This window comes from Podarcis liolepis (genome assembly GCF_965112155.1).
Source record: "Podarcis liolepis genome assembly, chromosome: 4".
Taxonomy (NCBI): domain Eukaryota; kingdom Metazoa; phylum Chordata; class Lepidosauria; order Squamata; family Lacertidae; genus Podarcis; species Podarcis liolepis.
Window position 1 is genome coordinate 50,004,243 of NC_139558.1, and position 23,717 is coordinate 50,027,959.

The 23,717-nt window shown below is 39.0% G+C and overlaps 1 protein-coding gene across 4 annotated transcripts in view; it reads left to right on the forward strand.

Moving 5' to 3' along the window:
* KDM6A (lysine demethylase 6A) overlaps positions 1–20,497 on the forward strand; it is a 104,477-nt gene extending 83,980 nt beyond the window's left edge. For 2 of the 4 annotated variants that reach the window (XM_083498408.1, XM_083498407.1), the window contains 9 exons: positions 1,612–1,676; positions 2,585–2,659; positions 4,277–4,425; positions 8,462–8,576; positions 9,917–10,104; positions 11,429–11,570; positions 15,785–15,911; positions 17,939–18,109; positions 19,620–20,497. In XM_083498408.1, coding sequence (XP_083354534.1) covers positions 1,612–1,676; positions 2,585–2,659; positions 4,277–4,425; positions 8,462–8,576; positions 9,917–10,104; positions 11,429–11,570; positions 15,785–15,911; positions 17,939–18,109; positions 19,620–19,649 — 1,062 coding nt within the window. In that variant the 3' untranslated portion in view covers positions 19,650–20,497. Of the gene's footprint in view, positions 1–337; positions 1,677–2,584; positions 2,660–4,276; positions 4,426–8,461; positions 8,577–9,916; positions 10,105–11,428; positions 11,571–15,784; positions 15,912–17,938; positions 18,110–19,619 lie in introns of those variants that run through there. The other 2 variants (XM_083498410.1, XM_083498409.1) reach the window with 2 other exon arrangements.
* Positions 20,498–23,717: the final 3,220 nt, after the last annotated feature.

Below are 23,717 nucleotides of genomic sequence, written 5' to 3' on the forward strand. Positions count from 1 at the left end.
TGAAAAACAACCTCTGCTTGATAAATAGATACAATTTGAAATTATTTGTGCAAAATTATTCGGAAGGGGGGTTTAGAATACTGCTTGCAGTAGGAAATGAGAAACAAAGGAACAAAAGATAGACACAGTAATATTAAATCTAAAATACTTACTAAGAGAATGTAGCCTGGGATTACATATGGTGGAAGAATGTGAAAGAACCAACAGGGGCTGTGACCTGGGCAAAAAAATGGTGACAAAAGAAATGGAAGATGGACTGGTTTGGTGGGTGGGTACATTCTGAGATTCTGATAGTACTTTGTTGGGCTGATCAGGGACACAAATGGGATTTTTCTAGATTGCCAATGGTGATGGGGGAAATGGGATATCCACTGAAGATTTTCGGCTGCTGGTTGGAGAAGGGAGCCAGCATTGTATTCTCCCAGATAATTCCAACGCTGTTGGAGGGTGGGGGCTTCCAGAAGCATTGAGCCTCTTTGATTCTGAGGGCAAAAAGGTAAGCTAGAAAGATCAGAGAATGTGTCAAAGCATTGAGCGCAATAGAACTTTGGGTGGTTCATGAGTGGGGCCCTACTTTTTCAAGTGGAAAACGTAGGGAAATGAAACACATGTCCGAATAGTTTTTGGACAAATGTATTACTGTTAGATGAAAAGGAATGTCTCAAAGGCTTTCTGGTTTTTATATGTTAGATAGTAAAGCGTGGAGATTCTGTAGTGGAGCAACCACCACATCCAGTTCCCCACTGACTAACTGTGGCTGAGGCAGAGACCTCCTTCTCTTTTCTCCCTTTTCTCACTCCAGTTGATGCACTTGGGAGAAAAAAGGGTTACACTAACCCAGGGCAGGAGTAGATCTGGGCCCTTTTAAGGGACCTGTTGGGGGAATGAAGTCTTAGAATCTTCTGGCTCCACATTCTTCCCGACATACCCCTGAAATGCTCTCCCTTTCTCTCCTGCAAATCACTTCCAGAACGTGGCTGGTGGGACATGTACAACTGCAGAGCTTTCTGTGGGTATACTAGGGGGCATCCAACAGCATGCGTGCCAACCCGCTGGCAGGTCATATTATTGATACAGTGGCACTTAATGCTGCTTCCACAGGTCCTTCAGCCAGCTTTGGGTTTACTTCCCATTAATTAACAGAATTGTGGAATTAGAAGCAAGAAAGTGTAGTGCAAATCAGATCAACTGTAGAATAGGGTGCCCTACATTTAGTATTCTCTCTCAAGTTTTTTTTAATGTTGGAATTATAGATATACTGATGCCGTTGTGTTTTTATTTATTGTCTTTTTATATTTTGCTGGATGTTGCCCAGAGTGGTTGGGGAAAGCCAGTCAGATAGGCTGCTGCTGCTGCTGCTGCTGATGATGAAAATGTGGGGGGTGCTCAGGGGATGATATTTTTATGGTTGTTCACTGAGATGATTAAAATTATCCTTTCATGAGCTGAGTGGCTTTTCTTGTGGTCAAAAGAGGAGGCAATGACTTTAGGCATCTCCCAGTAAAATCACTTTTCATAGAGGTATCAATAGTTGTTCCATACTGTACTGTTTATGTTTACCAAATATTTGTAGAATTTGATTTTTAAAAATGTCATGTTTGACTTTTGCAGGAGGAAAATGAGAAAAAAAGTCACCATAAGGACCATTCAGATAGTGAATCAACATCTTCTGATAAGTGAGTGGATAGAATTCAGTAGGTCCCCTTCACATGTGCTCCCAACAGCATAGGAGCTGCTTCTTAAAGCAATCTATACTCCAGAATGGGTGGGGTTGATTACATGTGGTTTTTCCACATATTTAGAGAGGTGAGAGAATGTGGTCAAGACCAATGTGATCAGCTCCACTGGTATTCACATGCATGCATCCTGCATAATGGGATTACACCACATAGAAGTAACTGGAAGCATGTATGAATTAGGTCACAGTGAAAGGAGAAGCGATAGAGTAAGTGTATTAATACATCGGCTCACCATCTTCAATGGAAAGAAATGTAGTCGCCTCAGACCTTAACTGGTGAAGAGGGTTTCTCAGCCACATATATTTCCAGAACTACATTGATTTTTTATGTCTGGATACATATGTATTGTGTGTTTTGTATTCTTAATGTCTCCATTTCTAATCTTATATATGCATAACTCATGAATATATTTTCTATTTTACATTGCCCCCAGCACAGGCATGAACAAACTTGTAGCCTTGTAGAATCTGTGTTGCTTTTTACTAGAACCCCAAGATTCACCAATCAGTGGGGTGCAAAATAGTGGCAGGGTAAGGTAGACAAACCCTTAGAATTAAGGAACAGAGTACCTAATAGCACATGCTCAGTCCAGTAATCTGATTTCAGTAACAAAATGGTTTCTCTTTTGAAATATTTTTTTTAATTGAATTACCAAATTTTTACAAATTGACTTCAGATTAAATAATTACATTGTTTCATAGCCCTTTCACACAAAAATGCATTCCTAGCTCATGGTGATCACTTAGGTTTAAAAAACACACAGGCTATGAAAGTCACATTTTAAGATGCTGGTTTTTTTAAAAAAAATAGTTAAAATTTATAACTATAATCTATTTATTTTATAGCTCTGGGAGGAGGAAAAAAGGACCTTTTAAAACTATCAAATTTGGGACCAACATTGATCTTTCAGATGACAAAAAGTAAGTAAATCTACATGTACATAGTCACCATAGGGAACTAAATCTTCTCAGATCTCTTCGAATATTTTTTCCTGGATTGTATTATCAACTTAAATTTTACTGAGCTGCACCCCCTAGGTCAATAATATGGGGTGTTGACTGCTGTACCTTTATTTTATAAATTAGGTAAGATAATTAATAGAACAGTGCTGGATTTGACAGCATCCTGAATCTAGCAAGTTCTGATTATTTTAGGTAGTGCTATGAATATGGTACACCAAGATAGATGGACACAGATATGGGAAGAGGTTGAGGATATGTGATCCAGAGCAAAGGAGACTGAACCCTTCCTGCTTCCTTTTCAGTTCATAACCCAGCAGCTATATTTTTAATTACCTACAGTTTCTGAGCAGGCTTCAGAAGCAGCCCTAATGGATTGTGGTGATCTACCTGAGAGATTACCAGAACATGGATAACCCTAGTGAGGTTATCTCTGCTCAGAAGAGGGACACAGTTGACACACTAGCCTCATCCAGTGCAAGGCACCCTATGACTCTTAATACCACTGGACCTCCAGTGACAAGTATCCACAGACTGCATATCTGGTCCTTTTCAGGAGTGCAGGACTATCCAGAACAGGTTGAACAGCACCTTCATGTGCAAATGAGCCATACTCTAAAATAATTTCTGTTTTAGCAGAATTGGGCTTCAGTTTACTAGACAATCCATTACTGATTCTGAACACTGATCTCACATGCTCACTGCCTCACCTGAGCCTAATGTAAAGAGGGGAGAGACATGGTGAGATTCAGTTCCAAAACTCTAGATTGCTGTGCTTCATCCTGAGGTTATGGATATACAAAAGGAGTGTGAAGGTGCCTGATATGGGAATGTTGTTCTGTGAAATTATCACCTTTCGTCTCCCATGTATGTGGTGGACACTGTATTATTTTCTTCCTTGGGGTCTACCAACATATTCATTAAGGTGTAATCTTCAAACAGCTTTCTGCTCATGAAAGGTCCAGGTGAAAGACCTTGTCCATGCTTGTGTGCCAGCATCTCAGTGTTGGAGCCATAGGGTGTGTCTTGCTGCTGCTGCTGCCGCTGCCGCCATGACTCTTGTGGAGAATTGAGTGGTGTCCAGTGTGGCATCAGCTATGAAGGCTATGGCCCTAGAGATTGATTGGATTCGACATGATTTGATTTGATACTCGCTTTATCTTTCCCAAGGCAAGCCAAAGCAACTTACAACCAAACCTTTTGTAAGGTCTGGTGCAAGTTTTGCTGGGGGCCCTCCAGTACATTGGCTACCCACAGGCTACCAAATGGATGTAGATGGAAGCAGAGCATGAGGCTTTCAGTGAAAGAAAGCAGTTGGATTTGTTAGTTCTCATAACCAGCAAACCACCATAATCATTCTGCGATCCTACACAGCCTATTGTGGCTGGGCATTGGGTTTTTGTTCATGAAAAAGGCTTAAGACGGTATAAATTAGTTATCTAATACAGCATCCCAAAAGGGTCAATAAATTTTACTTGTGTACAAATATGAAGGGCTTTTTAGGGTAAATGTGTAAGTAATGTAATTGGTTTTTGCATCTCCAAATACCACGTGGATTAATTTGCTGTTTTACAACAGGTGGAAGCTACAGCTTCATGAACTTACAAAGCTTCCTGCTTTTGTGCGGGTGGTATCAGCAGGAAATCTCCTCAGTCATGTTGGTCATACAATCCTGGGAATGAATACAGTCCAGTTGTATATGAAGGTGCCAGGCAGCAGAACACCAGGTGAGTAATGTGAAGTGCTACATACTGACACAAAAAACCTCTTCATTTTTACCATTTCTGAATTGTTCTGTCTTCTTTTTGCAACTTTACTTTTCATTAATAATTCTGAATTATACATTTATACATCCTATTGATTCTGAATATTTTCTTAGTAGTGCTTGCAGCTACTTTCGTAGTGGCTCTTTGACTGCAGTGATGACCATATAATATTGCCATTGATTTCAGTTTCCAACAAATGTAGCATAAGATCACTAATAAAACCCAACAATTAAAAAGCTGCCTTGGACTCCTGGGGGCGGGGGGAGGTGGAGTGTAAATGAAATCAATAGTAATAAATGGATAAAAATCCATTCTTCTTGCTCTTGTTGCTCTGGCCACATGATGCAGCTCCTTAAGTTCCTATGATGACTTCCTGTCTGCTACAGGATACTTCACTAGCTTTTCTTCCTTAGTTCCTAATGTGGGGATCACTAACACAGCACCTTCATTTGCACCCACAGGAAGGAGCTCCAGACTCTGAGCTTTCCCTTCCTTTTCCTTAAGTCTCTAATCCTCTTAGAAAGATTGTTAGGAAGTAAAATGTCTGGATGCCCTTAGAAAATGAGTTAACCTGACTGCTGGCTTTCTCTTCCCATTTAGTGCAATTTTCCCACGTGCATTTAATTTTCTAATAGTCTGTGGAACCTTCTAGAAACCAGGAAGCATCTTTCCTGTGGTAGGTTCATCTGAGATCAGGTCCTTCCAGTAATTTTATAAATTCAGGTGGATGTTAAATAATCCACTCCCCAAATGGCAAATGCAGAATGTGAAAACTTTGCAAAGAGGCTTAGGCATGTCTCCTGCTGTGCAGGAAGTGATATCTAGGCGCGCATTAAGAATTCACTGCAAAGTTAACTTACCGTACAGTAGTATACATGTCTACCTCAGATGTAAGTCTCTGTGTTTCATGGGACTTACTCTCAGGTAAGTGCCGATAGTTATGCTTTATTTCTTCATCAACAGTTTATATACTGCTTAATTGCATGGCAACCTAGGCTGTGGTTTAGTGTTGGAACTGGGGTAAATAAGGTTCTTTTGCCTTTAATAGCTTTTCCTTCACAGTCAGGACCAGGAGGACATAGTCAACTTCCTGTGGTAAACTTAAGATTGTTGTGGGGTGGGGGGAAGCAGTGACTTCACTCTCTCTAACATTGCACTATGCCATGACGTGTTATGTTCCCCTGCCTCTTGACAGCCATTTTGTGACTGGCAGCAATAGCACTCTATCAAAATGTGCCTGCTAGTCTAAGAAAGTTGGCACCCCCTGTTCTAACGCCTCCATGGCCTTGAGTCACTTTATATCTGCCCTTGCATCCCAACATATCCCTTCACTTGTTCTACACCATCACCCTCAGCCATTCAAAAACCACCCGTTCCCCTCAGAATGGCTGCTGTTCCTTCCATGTTGCCTGTTATGCATGAAATTGCCTCCAGTAGAATGTCTGTGATGCCACTTCTATTGCTTTCTTCAAATTCCTCCTCAAACCCCACCTTTTAAATGATGCTTTTGACACAACTCATTAGTCCCCATATCCCAACTACAGCTGAGAATAATTGCATATTCTTTCCCTATTTACCCAAGGCGCCATTCCCCTCACTTCCTTAGTTTTATGGATGTTAAGCCCCCTGAGACAGGGACCTACCACTTCATTCTTTATAAAGCGTCACATGCATGTATGATACTATATAAAGAATAATAATAATACTTGTATACTAAACTACATCAAAGTCACTCTTGGTCACCCTGATGAATTACCTTTACAGAGAGGAGGACAAGCAGAACTTGTAGTTGCTTCCTGATCTCTCTGTGGCTTTCAATACTAGTGACCTTGTTATCCTCTGGGACCAACTCCATGGAGTGATAATTGGGTGCCCTGTGTTACAGTGGTTCCTTTCCCAGTTACAGGACCAAGTCCAGACAGTAGCATTGAGAGAGGGCTTTTTGGTCCTCTGACAGTTATGCTTTGAGGTGCTGCAGGGCACTATTTTATCCCCAATGCAGTTTAATATCTATATGAAGCCACTGGGAGCAGTTAATAGGATTTTTGTGGCAAGGTGCCATTAATACAGGCAGTGACCATTTTAGGAGCATTCAATGTGCCATCACCAATGTACAGGTCTTTTTGGACCTGGAAGAAGGTGGATCGGGGGCACTTACTCGTGCCAATGCACGCAGGGGCCAGGAATGGAACCCCCACACGAAAAGGTCACTGCCTGTATGCTGATGATACTCAGCTCTATTTCCCCATAACGCCAGAATCGGGAGAGGCCATATAGGAAGTGTGCTGGTGCCTAGACATAGTGGTGGGATGTATGAGGGAAAATAAGCTCAGCTTGAATCCTGGTACAATGGAGGCACTATATGTGAGCAGTTCCTGTGTCTTGAGAAATTTGTCAATTGCCTGCCCAGGACAGGGTTGCACTCTCTTTGAAGGGGCAGGTACACAGACTGGATGTGCTCCTGGATTCAATTGTGTGTCCGGATGCCCAAGTAGCCACAGTGACTAGAAGCATGTTTTTCCAGCTGTGCCTGGTACAACAGCTACAGCCATTACTGGACCAGGAGAGCTTGACCACAGTAGTTCAGATGCAAGTGACTTGTAAGATTGGATTACTTCAGTGTACTCTATTCAGGGCTTAACCTGGAAACTACAATTAGTACAGAATGCTGCAGCATAGTTGCTGACAGGATTAAGACCCTGCCAACATATAACACCTCTGCTCTGAGATGTGCACTGGTTGCTGATTTGTTACTGGGCCAAGTTCAAGTTGTTACTATTGGTATATAAAGCGCTTAAGAGCTTGGGACCCACTTACTTGCAGGATCACCTTACCCCATATGTACCCACTTGACTGTTTTGTTCTGCAGAACTGGCCACATAATAATCATTCTGCACTTGTAAGAAATTGGTCTTTTAGTGTGGCAGCACCTACACTTCGGAACTCTCTGCCTATTGACACCAGGCAGGCAGCTTCTCTGTTGTCCTTTTGGGGCCTTCTTAAAACATTTTTCTTTAGGCAAGGCTATCCAGGCATGTCGGTGTAGACATGTTTTAATCTCTTCTTAGTGTACTTTAAGATGTTTTGATGTGTCTTTAACTTTTTTGTTGATTATTTTAATACTTGTATAAACCGCTTAGAGGTTTTATTACAATCAAGTGGTATGTAAATTTTCTAAAGTAAATAAAATATAAATTCAGAGCTGTAGTTTAAATCCCAAAGCTTACTTGGAACACGTGTGTCTCAGAACGTTATCTGATAAATAGCAAGGAGTATGTAATTGTCTCAATCCTCCTTACGTTTGTAAAATGAATTGGTAATGGTTGCATATTACTGCAGCTTTCATCAGAAGTTAACTATGCATCAAAGTTCCTACAATATTTTTTTGAAATATCCTCCTTCCAACTCTAAATTCTATGATTCGTATCCATTATTATATAACCTATAACTTGCTGAAATAATTAAATTTTTAAAAGTACTAGAATCTGACAGTTCTGATTTCAGGCAGTTTTGAACATCCCATTTTTCACCTGGATGCTTAAGTGCATTGTGGCAGCTCAACTTCTGGTTTTCCTGCATGAGACTGGTTATCTACATCTATTTAGCTACTGATTAGGTTTTTTAACTGCAACTGTCTTCAATTAGATATTTTAATTTATAATTGATTTATGTTAGATGTCTTCAATATCAGATATGAAATGTGGGGTATTAATTTGTAAATATAGTAAGTTAAACTGATGGAATAGTACCAGTCCTAGTCTGTTGCAGAACAGCAACCAAAAAATGTTACAACACCTTAAGAAGAGATAAAATCATATTCTGGTACATGAAATAATATATTGCTTACGAAATCATATGCTGCAATGAATTTGTTAATCTTTAAGGTACCACAGGACTCTTATCATTTTTGTTTGCATGTTATGCTCCATATTTTTATAGTGCCCTGCAAACATCAATCATCACTATTATTGTTTTGTTTTTTTCTTATTAATTTCAGGTCATCAAGAAAATAACAACTTTTGCTCAGTCAATATAAATATAGGTCCAGGTGACTGTGAATGGTTTGTTGTTCCAGAAAATTATTGGGGCGTCATGAATGACTTCTGTGAAAAGTACGTTCAGTATTTTCCATCGCCATATGCTGTGCTTCCAATTATTTCACAATCCACTCTGTCTCTAAACAGTGCTATTTGTGATGCTAATTTGGGAGGATATATTACTTTGGTTTGTCCTAGTACAGGGGTTGTCATTGTGGTGTCTGTGGACACCAGTGTGCCCGCCAGTATTTCCTATGGTGCCTGCAAAAAGGCTCGGCAAATATCCTCTCAAAAATCCACAACACACAAAAGACTGTTTGCAGTGGCTCAGCTTCTTCTACGCTGCACATGCCCCCTTAAACATGCACACATTTCATTGGCTGCCCACCCTTCCATTCTGAACAGAAGCGGAGGTACAAAAAGCTTCTCTCTGTGAACAAGCATGCAATGGTTTCCCCTCATTGATGTTTTTCTTGCAGGAAGGGGGCAAACCTGGACTTTTGTGTGGTCCTGACTCTTTTTTTTCCTTTTGGATGTGGTAGCCATTATAGCATGTTCTCATGGAGACCATTTTGCTTTATACCACGCCCCACACCTTTCAGCCACTTTGTGACTGGCACCCACAGCACTTTTTAACAATTCTAAATATGCACACTGGCCCAAATACGTTAGCAACTCTTGTCCTAATATATTACTTTTTCATCTCTCTCTTCTGCCACCTTCTATATGTTATGGTGTAACAGCAATATTGATGTGGAAATGTAGATATGCATTGTTGCAGCTAGAATCTAAAGAACCGCTGCAAGTTCCAACCCATCATCCCCAGCCAGCAGGACCAGTAGTCGGGGACGATGGGAGTTGTCATCTAACAACATCTGGATGACAAGTTTCCCATCCCTGGGCTAGCCTGAGAGCTTTTGGGCTTGTGTTTCTTCAAGAGGGTTTTTTCAATCTGCATGGCAAACTTTTTGATAGAAAGGGTTATATGTGATTTGGTAAGAGGGTCTGCTGTTCAAAGAAAAAGACACAAAACTCCTATCCCTTGGACATCCCTAAAACTAGCAGTTGTGAATAAGCCCAGTGATGGTAGGAGATATTCTGTCACAACTAAAGTGGGTATTATTGAAGCTGTATTCCCTGGAAGCAGCAGTGTGCTTTTTAAAAAATAGTACTTAGTGCAATAAATCCCCTAATTTAGTTAGTAAGTTCTGCAAACATTAGGATGTAGCAGTTCACTTTGGCTTGGAGGTGTTCACTAAAGTGAAAGTTTCCTGTTTGAGCAAACTTACCTCTGAAGATTATTTATAATAATCTTTTGTCCTTTTATTGTGTACAGCATTTTGGATTGACATGTTTTTGATGTATATAGAATATTTCTGTTGATAAATATTTACATTCATCTTTTCCTGTTTCAGAAACAATATGAATTTTCTTTTGGGCTCTTGGTGGCCTAATTTGGAAGATTTGTATGAAGCCAATGTCCCTGTATATAGATTTATTCAGAGACCTGGAGATTTGGTGTGGATAAATGCTGGGACTGTACATTGGGTTCAAGCTATTGGCTGGTGTAACAATATTGCCTGGAATGTTGGCCCTCTTACAGGTATGATGATGTGTCTTTACAGTTACACAAATACTTCATAAAAGCACTGACACAGCTTTCAACAGACCACACATATTTTTCAAAATAAGAAGCCCTTAGACTGTGTGATTTTGCAGAGGGCATGAACTAGAATAATGCATATGAGAATTCCAGATCCTAACAATCATTCTGAAAAAAATCCAGAGGAAATACAGACTTTTCTGAGATCAGCTCTGCAGCGTAATTTTACATCAAAAGTAACTGTAACAGAACAAATTTGGATTAATTTATTTATAGTCAAATATATATGTAGGAGTCTGTGGATGGAATAACATGAGATGATTTGTCCACATTTAGATAATATTTCAATTTAATAGGACTAGTAAGAATAAGCTTTCTGCCTGTGTAGCCCCTTTGCTCCCCCTTCATGGCAGGAACAGTCCAGGAAGTTGTCAGTTAACTATAGTGTCTCATTTTGTCTGAACCAGGAAGCTGCTTACCAGCTTTGGAACAAGCTAGGGAATTCCTCCATGGTTTGAAGTTGGCTTGATATCCTGTCTTTTTCCAAAACTGGTAACCATAATTCCCCAGACAAAACAGGAAACTATCGTTGATTAGAGGCTTCCAGGTTTAATCACACCCTGTACAAAGGGAGGAACAAACAGGCTGCATGTGTGAAGAAAGGACTCATTCATTTTTCTGCTTATTAAGACCTGGTAGGATTGTATGAAGTAGCAAAGTCAGATGTCATATTCCCTCTTTGTGAATATGCTGTGTGCACACATGCCTTCTCCCTTTGCACATTGCCATCCATCATCCATCCTGATTCCTCAGACCATGGCTTGCTGTGATGTCCGAATTGGCAAAAGCGCTTCTTGCAGACCAATACTGAAAGGTGATTTAAAGTCTAGGTTGGTGAGGTTTGCTGTTTTGGATACCAGAGGAGGAGGATAGATGTACGGCTTTTTCTAATCCCCCAAATCATAGTGTGGAGAATGTGATATCTGAATGAAGCCACAAATTGTCAATATCTGAGGCAATTAAAAACATTTTTTGTTCTGCAGGAATATGATTTCTTTACAAAAGGCTACACTTAAGAGACAAGGAAATTTCAGTTTGCTTCTTTTATCTGTTGCTAAAGAAAGAACTGCCATTATCATATTTCTCCCCTGTTGTCTATTTTGGTGTGGCATACACAATGAAAAAGTCTACCAAAATCATTTATTTTGGAAACTGCTCAGAGGTTTTGAATGTGACTGTATATATATTTTTTCTTAATTGAGAATAACTACAGTGGTATTTTCATATCTAATTGGTACCCTTACTTTTCTCTGTTTTATTGCAGCCTGTCAATATAAATTGGCTGTAGAACGGTACGAGTGGAATAAATTGCAGAGTGTGAAGTCAATAGTACCTATGGTTCATCTTTCTTGGAACATAGCACGGAATATCAAAGTCTCAGATCCAAAGCTTTTTGAAATGATCAAGTATGTACATTTTAAATCACTATGCTTGTTAATTCAGAGTTTGGTAGTCAACTAACTTTTACTTGAAGTACACCCATTGAAATTAATGACTTTGACTACTTTAGGTCCATTAATTTTAATTAGTCTACTCTAAGTAAATGTTAGTTGAATTCAACACAGAGTTATTACCTTAATTTACTTATTGATACAAAGGTACAAAGAACAGAGTTCTTGGTGAAGCAAACTAGCTATATCCAATGGATAGATATATATATATATTTAAATGGCATGACCCAGTGGTGGAAAATGTGCTGTGAGTTGCAGGCCCTGAGTCTTCACCTGATCACTTGGAGGCTATTTCTGAGCATTAGTTTGAGAAGACAACATGTTAATAATAACTCTGCCTTTGCTGCTAAATTAAATATATGTTTTGTTTTTTAAATATTAAGCATCTTTCTGAATGAATAATGCAACCAAAGTACAACTTGAAATAAAATGTTAAATAAACGTGACACCCATCATTCCCACCATTTTACATACATTTCAGTTGTAAACAAACCCCACAGTTGCTTTTATATAAAAAGGTGACACATCCACACCAGTAGCAAAACCCCCCCAAAAAAACAAACAAACAAAAGTGTTCTGGCCAACAGCAAGCATACTACACTCTAGTGGCTGTGAGCAGCATTGCAGTGTAGAAACACCTACTGAACCGACACCAGTTTTCCCTTTTAGCTGAAAGACTAGAAATTACTGCAGTCTCCCCACCCCCACCCTCTTTGGCTTTCACTGTTCTGATTTTATGTTCTCTTTGTGAATAGCTGTAAGAAAAATCCTCTGGGTCTGTAAGCCAGATTGTTGGGATGGTCATTCGCAGGGGCAGGGTGTCTAATATTTTCTTTTGCTTCTAACTAGAAGCAGTAGGTACTCTCTTCTCTGGCGTAAGAGTTAAATTCCCAGTAGGATTGTAGAATGTGTGGTACTGTTTTCTCCACTCTTTCCAAACTGTCCTGGCTATAGAGCTTGGTGAAAGGTGGTGAAGTTTCTGCTGATCCTCCTCAAGTGACAGACTGGGGCAGATGCTTTTCACTCCTTCTCCATCCCCTCCTTACATGAAGGCATTTCTCTCCCTCCATCTCTCTCCCCCCCCCACCCCATGTTATGTTGGGAATTAGAAGAAAGGAATAAAAAGGGGGAGAAAGTTACCGGTTAAATTGCCAAAAACGAGAGAGACAGATAGAGAGACAGACAGACAGAGATTTCAGTGTACAACTCAATAAAATTGCCTATCCCTAATATAGCATACTGTGTTCACATTTTCAGGATATTGAATAAATTAAATATGACTCAAAACATGTTTTCATGTAGTTATCAGCAATGACATTGGTGCAGTAAAAAAAAAAAAGTTGCATTTGGAAGACAACTTAAGCATTCTAAAAGAGCCTATAATTAAAATGCAACCTAACATTATTCTAAAAGAAATAAAAAGGAGACAGAGCAGATAATGGGGTAGCGTTCAAAGAGGGAGGAACCTGAAGTTTGGAAGAAACCAAGTGCAGTACAAAAAAGGCAAGCTGGAAATAAAAGCTAACAACAGAAGTGTCAGGAAAAGTAAAGTGGCCTCTTATAAGTACACAACACCAAAAGGTGGTTCTAGGAAGGTCATTCTAGTAAATATTTCATGTAGCAATTGGGATCCAATGTTAAAAAGATTATAACAGGACGTTAGGGGTTCTGTAGGTTATTTGGAAGGCTTGTGGAGGGAGAATAGGATTGAGGGTGAAGCCTCTGTCCGGAAGTATCTACCAGCCAGGATCCTAAACAGCCACTCAGTCTGCTTTGTTGTGGCCTTTCTCTAACATTCTTTGACTGGCATGGATTTCTCTTGATAGATGTGTGTATTATCAGGCATGTATCACTTAACCAAATAGATGGGGCACACAAACATTAATTCAGCCTACTGTACACTATTGGTAGTCAGAGCAAATACCAGAGCATATCAGTTGCCAGAACCCAGTAAGCCATTAACTACACTGTTATTTTAATCTGAAACTAAGATTTGTTACTTTCCAAGTTCCCCACAGTCAGGACAGACAAGCAGACCTTGAGGTCAAGGGCTGGTAATTTCCCATCACAAATTATTGTATCTCATAGAATCTTCTGTTATTAAACATTGAGGAACTCATCTAAGTAGCTCACTTCTGTGCTGAGCATAAATTCTTCACTGCTGTAATACTTTGGGCATCAGAGAAATAGATGGGGGCAGAACAGAATGAACAATAGAGAGAGGAAATGATTGCACTGAAATAAAGACACGAGCAATAATTCTCCATTCCTTCCTCAAAAGAAAGATACGTTAGCTGATGGTGTTGACCTTTATTAGCCGTAATTTCCAATCACATTTGCCTGCTCCCTGGCCTCATCAGTCTGTATTATAAATTGTTTTTGTGTCATACAGGAGTGGTTGGGTTTCAGGTGCTTTTTGTTAAGATTTTTATTTTTTAATTGAGTCTATAGAATGAAAGTAACTTTTGACAAATTAAGGGGGGGAAACTTGGGGTGATATTTCTGTTAAGTAGAATGTGCAGAAACACAACACTAAGAGGGCATACATTTTTAGATATTGAATAATACTGTTATAATATTGAATACTGAATAATATTGAATACTGTTGATTAGATGCTATTGTGTCATACAATTAAAGCCCTATTCTTTTCTAAGGCACGACTGATTTTTTTCCCCTTTTGTCAGCAATGATTTGAAATATGATTGGCGGGAGGGAGAGAATTTGAGCTGTGATGGAGCCCATCATTATTTGAATCATAGATCTGTAGTGTTGGAAGGAAGGGACCCCGAGGGTCATCTTGTACAGCCCCCTGCAATGCAGGGATATAATACCATTTATCACTGATATTCCATTGGCAGTTAAACTTTTAAAAACTTTTAAAAAGGTTTTCAGTAATGGGTCAGTTTGACCTAGGAAAGATTAAAACACAAGCACTTTGAAAAGCCTTACCAATGTGAAGGGAGCCCTGATTCTGTTTATGCCATCTTAGTTTAATACACTCACCAGTCATGCTTTCATCACTTAACTGCTGGAGAGAGGGGCAGAGCTCTCTTACTTCTCTCATTAGAGTGCCTTTAGGCTCTGGAGTCCGTGGCTCCCATACTTTTCCAGGGCTTCTGAGTCAAATAACTATTGAACGTGGGGGCCCTGGAGAACTATGTTTCCAAGGGTTCTTTGCACCCAATATACTGCTGCTGGTGCTTTCTTATTGGCACCCTAAAAGACTGATGGAGACAGAAAGAGGCCTTGAAGATGCCCCCATCCCACTGTTAGGGGCAGGGGGATTTTGGGGGAGAATTGATAGGGATTCCCCCCCCCCCCCGTCTTCTTGCATGTACTCATATAAGACTTGTGGTATTTTGAACACTTTCAAGGAAAGTGCAAAAACTAAGTCTAAAACCAGTAACAGGCAGAAGGAACTTTACCTATCTTTAGCTGTCAAGTAAACACGCTTCACTTAATTATATTTCACCATAACCACATCAAATGGGAAAGATACCTAGGCCAAGTTATTATAAACACCCATTTTAAGATTATCCATTGGTTGCAGAGGACATCCCCCCAAAATCAACATAATTTATAAATGAATATTTGGTTGTTAGAAATTCACACTGTCAGATTGTATATTTATTTTATGAGTTGCCTTGAAGTTCATATTTACTGGCTTCAAGTCCTACAAATAGTTATACAAATAACAAAGAATGGTGTGAGATTTGATGCATTAAGAATGCTGCAAAATAATATAATGAAGGTGCCTTTAAAAATTTGTATGTTTGATAGTTCATTTTTTGTTAGTTGTGAGGGCAATACTCAGTATTGTTGGATAGCCACTATTTCTAACATTAGTTATTTAAGGAAGTAGCATGAATAGACAAACTAACAGATATGGTTTGTAGGGGGAAATTATGTGTATTAATTCTTTTTTCTAAATGACATCCTTTTATGTATTGGGATTATTATTTTGAACAGTAAATATGTGTGTATTTTAACAATAAAAATGGAAAAATGTTTCTGTGATGCCACTGGTGTACTCCTATATCCCACAGGAGAGGCAGTCGTTTGGCCTTTCATAGTAGCAAAGTTTTAAAAACAATAAAATTCAAACAACAAATTCATAAAACAGTGTTAAAATGAATAATCATTTGAATTATTCTAATATCTGTTGCAGGTATTGCCTGTTGAGAACTCTCAAGCAGTGTCAAACTTTGAGGGAAGCCCTAATTGCTGCAGGAAAGGAGATTGTTTGGCATGAGAGAACAAAGGAAGAACCAGCTCATTACTGTAGCATATGTGAGGTGAGTAAATATGTATGTGCTGTGGGTTAATATTTGCTTACAGTTTTAGAATCTGATTTCTGACTTAATCTCTTAGACCTTTCCCAGTTGTTTGCACTTCAGTGGTAAAATATCCCACTCCTCTTCTTCTGTGAATGGCATCTTCAGCTCATTTGAATCAGTCAAAACCATTCCACAGACGAGTCATGCAGCTGATACTGGGAAACACTAAAAATCTTTCTCCTTTAGAGATGCAATCCCAGAACTGCAAGTGCGTTGTGGATCACCTGCACAGCAAGGGAAGCTAAGGGATGGATAGTGGCTAGCAGAAAGTTTTAGACTGTGCAAGTTCTTGGTTTGAAGGAGGAGAATGCCAGATTAGAACATGTCTCTAGTTTCCCTCATCACAGAGATAGTAAGAAGGTGTATACTTGCAGTGGAAGAAATCATCACACTCTGAATTTCTGGGCAATTGACGCTTCTTGGATTTCTTCTGGCTCCAGAAGCAAAGGTGTGGCTGCGTGTGTATATAACTGGGTTTTATTCAGACTAAGTTAGTTGAACTTTGATTTTGATGGAACACAAGTCAAGTCATGGCTAACTTGCCTCATTGATTTCAGAAGGAATTGAGGCAACTTACAGGTCTAGTTTGATATAATGCTAAATCCTAATTTGCTTAACAAACTGGCCTGGTTCACCCAACTCTGACAAACATGCAGGATCCTGTCATTCCTCCCTGGTTCTTTTTGCTCCTCCACTGAGCTTAGCTTGTCTTTCAAACTTGTAGCCATGGCTTAAACATGAGCCCAACTTGTGGTTAGTGAATAGAAAGTTTAACCACGAGCCTAGGTTCAGGCTACATGTTAAGCCAACACTTGGTTCAGCTCATTGTGGTGCAGGAGCAAAAATGACCAAGGAGGAGCTAAGCAGCTGTGACCCCACACATTTGCACAGTCCCAGTAGGCAATAGTTCACCTTACACTGACTGTCCTGTGAACCAGGCCAATGATTTAACCACAAGTTTCCCCACAGATGATCAAACAAACCATGGGTTATTTCTCCAGAACTTGACTTTCCTTCCAGCAAATCCCATATTGCATATTGCTTAGTGAGCACATGAGGTGAAGTAATCAAACAAACCCTAGTTAAGGAAAGGTGCTAGGTTTACATGTAATGCCTAGGCATTGTTAAAAGAAAGGCTTTCAAAGCATGGCTTCAGATTGCGGTTTGTTGGCAGTAGACAAACCAGAGGGAGGTAAGCTGCTGGGCAGGGTTCAAATGATTTTTTTAAAACCCACTGTTTAATAAAACATAGTTTAAGAAACCAAGGCTCATTATGTGCAAACCAAGTCCCTGTCTTGATCTACTCTATTGATTTATTTGGTCTGGCTTTACTTCATCCATAGTAGTACTAGTGTTGTTTGTTTTTTACGTAGGTCTATTTCAAGTTACCGGACTATTGGCATCTCCCTTTAAGAGGAGAGGCAGTCCTTTAATTTCCTGACCTGGCTTATACTCTACTATTGCTCTTTGTGCCTTCAGTATCAAAGAAAGATCTTTAGACTGACCTGTGAGGGTTTCTTCACCTCCAATACAAAGTGTAATATGGGTTTTATTATGTGAAGGCTATCAGTAGAATTTATTCTTCTGAAATATGCTGGGTAGCAAGATGTTACTAATAGCAAGATGATAGCAAGATGTTCTTACTTCCCATTGTACAATATATTATCAATGGCCAAACATTTATATAGGGTTTTAAAACTTAGCATGTCATAAAATAGCATGTCATTTCATGGCTGGGAGCAACCCATAAGCTCGACTTTGGATGGACTCTGGCTACTAGATTTTAAAAGAGCTATGCTGTTTCATTCAGCATTACCTCCTTAATTTCCTGCTGCCACTACCCAGCCAAGTCTCAACACTGTTTTTGCCATTCTAGCTCAGTTGCCTATATAATATATGCGATGCCAAATTAAGTCCAGGTCTAGCTCTGCTGTCACATTCATATTCTGCTACAGCTTAGTTTTGCTTCCTTTTTGTATCCACAGGTGGAAGTCTTCAATTTGCTTTTTGTCACAAATGAGAGTAATTGTCGAAAAACCTATGTCGTACATTGCCTAGACTGTGCACGAAAGATATGTGGGAATCTGGAAAACTTTGTGGTGCTAGAACAGTACAAAATGGAGGATCTGATGCAAATCTATGACCAATTTACATTAGTAAGTAAAACTGTATTTGTGAGTCAGTACTTTATTAATATATGCCAACAGTTTGAACATACTGGTTGTGCTATTCCTGTGTAACTGTATGTTCTACTTGTTACAAGAAAAAAACTTGTGCCATTTAGGCAATCACTTACTGTATATAATATAATTAGAACTTCAGGAAAATCCTGGGTTATGTTAATTTATTTCATTGATTTACTACTAAGCAAAATCTTGGGGGCAACTATATTGCATTAATTTTGCTAGAATATCAGATGTAAGGCATGTGGAATCCTTCATTTGCAACTGATGAGGTACCAGAATAAGCAAATGTGTATTATTTATTTATTAATAAAAATATGTATGTACTGCCATATCACAAAAAATATCAAAGCAATTTACAACATTAAAAAGATAAAAAAAACCATACAATAAAAGCGCAAACAAATTAGAAACAATTTAAAAGCAAAACACTTAAAAACAAGTGTCAATAATCCATTGTTGAGGATATACTCTTAATTGCCTGCATAGGCCTGGTGGAATAAATAAGATTTCAAGTTGGCACGAAAGGTGCCTGCTGGATCTCTATTGGCTGAGGATGCCACAGGACTGGGCCAGGGACACTAAAATCTGTTTCTCTTTGTTGTCAAATGAGCCTCACCAACTCAGGGGATAACCAACAATGCTCTAGCAGATGATCTTGGTGACTGAGCTGGGATTCAAAGGTTCAGGTTATCCCTGAGCTACCCTGGCCCTAAGTTGTAAATTAATGTAAGAACCTTGAACTGAAAAAGGCCTCAGCGCTCGCCCTGACAACACTGGTTCAGGGACATGGATTGAAGAAGTGTATTTGTTATTAGGAAGGAATAATTTTTAACCTGTTCACTTAGAGTTCCTAAGTTGGAATGTCTGGTGTTGGGAAGGGAAAGCATATGAGCATTGGAGACAGGTTGGAAGTTGCTTACTGACCTTACTTTGGCATGGATTGGGTTGGAAGAGAACACTAAAATGAAAAACAAGGACTCCAGTGCTACTTCTAGTTGAATGGGCTTGGATCATATATCATTCCTCTGTTCATGTCAGGGTAGGGGCCACTGTAGCCCAGTATACTTTTCCAACCTATCCAAAAAGTTAGCCAACCCCAAGAGCAGATATTCATGGACTGTAGAGGGAAGGAGAGATGGGAAAGGCATGTTCTACTAATACTGTTCTCATTCACTGAAAGTTTGGGTCCAAACCATTGTGTGAAGGTGAGAATTTGCAGAATGTGTGCCTTTGAGGGAGCTAAAGAATAAGGGTAAACTGAAGCTTGTGAATAAAACTTGGAAACCTTTTGAATAAGGGGAGTCTTAAGCAATGTTCTGTGTAAAATGTTCAGAAAATAGTATCGCAGCATCGAGATACATAAAGAAGCAAACAGTGAACCAGTGCACTTCCGCTCTGGACTGAACAGTAACGCTTTCTAAAGACACGTTCAGTAAATACAACTTTTTAAAAGGTTATGTATTGTGTTATCTCTTTTCAGGCACCTCCATTGCCATCATCTTCATCTTGACATTTTTCCAAGGACATTTACATAAAAACTTTTCTGATATTCAGGAAGTGACCCAGTTCTGCACCACTGATTTTTGTAGCGATCCCATAAGGCTGCTGGCTGAAAGCTGTGTCTATGCAACCTTCCAAGTGCGGAGTGTCAACCAACTGGACAGGAGAGAGCACAGCTCCTATTCCAGAATTTGAAATATAGAAAGCTCATTCAGCTGATTTTTTTTAAAAAGAAAATTCCACGTTTTGTATATATCTGACAAAACTGGCAACATTATACAGACTACTGACTTGAAGACCACCTCTTTTGTATTTCTCTGTTTCTGGGCTGATGAATTGGTTTCATCTATTTTTCCTCCCTTCAGAGTTTTCTCTTGGAAAGTACTAGCATAGCTGGTCATTTCTTTGTAAGGTAGTTAGAATTTTAAGTCTTTCTTTGGGCTACACTTTTTTTTTTTAATGTGAAAGGTTAGGTGATACTTTTTTTTTTTTTTACTGCTTTTATGTTATTCTGTCTTGTTTTGAAACCATGATGGTTACTTTTTGTTTCCTAAATGAAATTTAAAAAAATTAACAGCCAAGTCACAAAGATAAATGGGTTGCACATAGACTAAAGAATAAACTTCAGATTTGTGATTTTGTTTCTAATCTTGATGTAAATTTACACTATTTATAAATACATATTTATTGCTTGAAAATATTTGTGAATGGAATGCTGTTATTTTTTCCAGATTACCTGCCATTGAAATTTTAAGGAGTTCTGTAATTTCAAACACTACTCCTATTACATTTTCTATATGTACATAAAACTGCTTAGCATTGTACAGAAACTTTTATTAAAATTGTTTAATGTTTAAAGTTTTTGTATTGTTTGAGTTTTAAAAAGAATTTATGTACATTGCCCCGTTTTTGTTGATTTTTTTGAATCTGGTTATATATATTTTATATATACTCTTGTGCGTGTGTGTATATATATAATATATATAGAAAACTGAATATAAATATATGTATAAAAATTAGAGCCTAAATTTTTCTCGTTTTAAGTTTTACATCTATGGTAGATTTGAGGTGTCTACTGTAAAGTATTGCTTACAAAAGTATGAATATTTTTAAAAAATATATATGGTATGTATCCTCAAGATATGATATGTCCTTCAGACTGGTTTATTGTTAAATTGCACTTCTTGCAATTACAGACAAATATAGCTGATGCCAAATCGTAGTAGTAAGAAATGAGAAATAGCCTACCTAGCTAACAGCTCAAAAATAGTAACATTTTGAAGATTAACTCTAGACACCTTGAAATTTAGCAAGGTATGATCAAGTAAAATAGAATTTTGATGAGACTGATATCTGAGAAGATGACCAAAAAAAGATTTGTACATTCCAGTTGCTTTTTTGAGCAAGTGTAAGGCTATATTGTCTTAAGTACAAATCATGTTCTATTACTGCTTATTTTGTAATTCAAATTCAATTGTAAATTTTAAAGACATTATAATCCTTTAGGGCATCTTATCTGTTTACAGTTTAAAGTTAATAATAGCATTTTATTTTATTAATTTGCTTCCATACTTTCTTAACTGTTACATGGAAACACATTAAATCTAAATCCAAGATCTTTATTCATCCCAGTGGATTAGTTTACTGATTCATAAAGTTCTGCATCAAGTGCACTGATAATTGCAGCTTCATAACTGTGGTATTTGATGTTGCTGAAACAAAGCACCCCCTCCTTTTTACATTAACAGTTTTTAAATGCTTCTCTTTAGTTAAAAGAATGAGCAGCATTTTCCCAAACCAGCATTTTGTTGAAAGCCAGAGTTTACATACGTTGATGTATCAGATACAATCACTTTAATATGAACACCAACTTGGAACACAGAAAACATTTCGTGGAATAGAACAGAAGTAAATGGATACCAGCCTAGCTAATCCAATCCCCTCTCCTCTCAAGTATTAGAATGTAGGTTGGCTCTATTCACTGACCAGACTGATTGTTCACAGAAAGTCTAATTTTACTTTGTGCTGGATTAAGCAGAGCAACTTACTTCAATAAGGCTGCTTTACCTGTACCTACTCTAGTACTTTCTATAGGTTGCATTTGATGAGATGATGGAATCCTTGTTTTATAGCCCATGAAGAAATGAACTAAAGCCCCAGTAGTTTATCTGCTTATCACAACTCTCAGGATAGTGTACCTCCGTATTGTAGCTCCCACAGGTGAGGTACCCTTCAGAGTGAAAAGAACCCTTTGGCCATATAGTGCCAAATTATTCAGTCTTCTTGCCATTTGACCCAAACTAACAAAATGAATTTGGGCAGGAAGAACCAGCTGCACAAATATAAGATGGGAGATGCCTGACTTGCCAGTAGTACACAAGAAAAGGATTTAGGGGTCTTAGTAAACCACAAGCTTAAGGTGCATCAACAGGGTAATGCAGCACCAAAAAACGCTAATGCTATTCTAATCTGCATCAACAGAAGTCATAGTACCACTTTGAACAGACCACACCTTGAATACGGTGTCCAGTTCTAGGCACCAGAATTTAAGAAGGCTATTGACAAGCTGGAATGTGTGTGGAGGAGGGTGGCCAAGATGATCAAGGGTCTGGAAACCAAGCCTTATGAGGAGCAGTTCAGGGAGTTGGGTATGTCTGTCTTGGAGAAGAGGAGACTGAGAGGGGATATGATAGTCATCTTCAAATATCTCAAGGGCTGTCACATGGAAGATGGAGCAAGCTTGTTTTTTCCTTCTCTGGAGGGAAGGATCCAAACCAGTGGATTCAAGTTACAAGAAATGAGATTCTGACACAACCTCAGGAAGATCTTTCTGACGGTAAGAGCTGTTTGACAAATGAACAGACTCCCTCAGGGAGGTTATGGACTCTCCTTGCTTGAAGATTTTTAAGCAGAGATTGGATAGCCATCTGCCATGGATACTTTCATTGGAGAGAGTTAGACTAGCATACATACATACAAGGACCAAATTTTGTTGTGCAATGCCCAAATTGTAAAAGCTTGGAGAAGAACCTGGCACTCACTCTCAGTTTGCTTGGGACACAAACTGGTTGAGCATTGCTTGACAACACAGGGAAGATCCTTTGTTCAGGGGCCCATTTCACTTTCCACCAGGATAGTTCCACAAAGCATTGGATCAGCCCATCAGTTTCTTGGTTTTGCCTTCATGGAGTTTCTTCATTCTAGTAGGTTGGCATTTTCACTCATATGTTATCTATAGCTCTTAAACATCACCTTAGGTGAGGTAGAGCTTTGAGAGCCATTGTTCATGCCTGAGAGTTTCAGTATCATGTAGCTATGATCTGGAAGTTACATAAAAGTCAATATCATTGCAGCTCTGGTCTAGAATTTAGCTCACAGACTCAGTACTTCATGCAGCAGATGCCAAGAATTTTATCCTATCTTCTGAACAGGAGGAGGAGCTATTCCCAAGGATAGAGACTAGCTTTTAGGCACATGCTATGGTTACTTACAGTAAAGAACATTTGCACATCAAGTTGGATTAATGTGTTCAGCCATAACTTTTCAAATGCAAGAGAAGTGGTTGGTTGGTTGGTTGGTTGGTTGGTTGGTTGGTTGACTCTTAGAAGCAAAGGCTCAAAAATAGGAATAGCTATTTCAGTGCCTTATCCTATGGCACCCTAGGTATCTCTCTTTGATAGACACAGAGTTCTTTTTTGCATGTGATAAACTCAAAATGGCAGCTTGTGGTAAACTCACTACAGCGGAACCTCGGGTTGCGGACATAATCCGTGATGGAGGCACGTCCGCAACCTGCAGCGTTTGCATCCTGAAGCACCGTGTCTGCGCAGGTGCAAAGCGCAATTTGGCGCTTCTGCGCTTGCACAAGCGGCGAAACCCAGAAGTACTTCCTGGTACTTCCGGGGTTCCCGCAGTCTGCAACCCGAAAACATGTAATCTGAAGCATCCGTAACATGAAGTATGACTGTACAGCTGCGGCTAGATTGGATTTTTAACCCCAGCCCTCAAAAACTTTGTTCTTGGCACCACCTCAATTTAGTTTTCCTGCAGAATAAGGTGGAAGCAAACTCAGTAAATA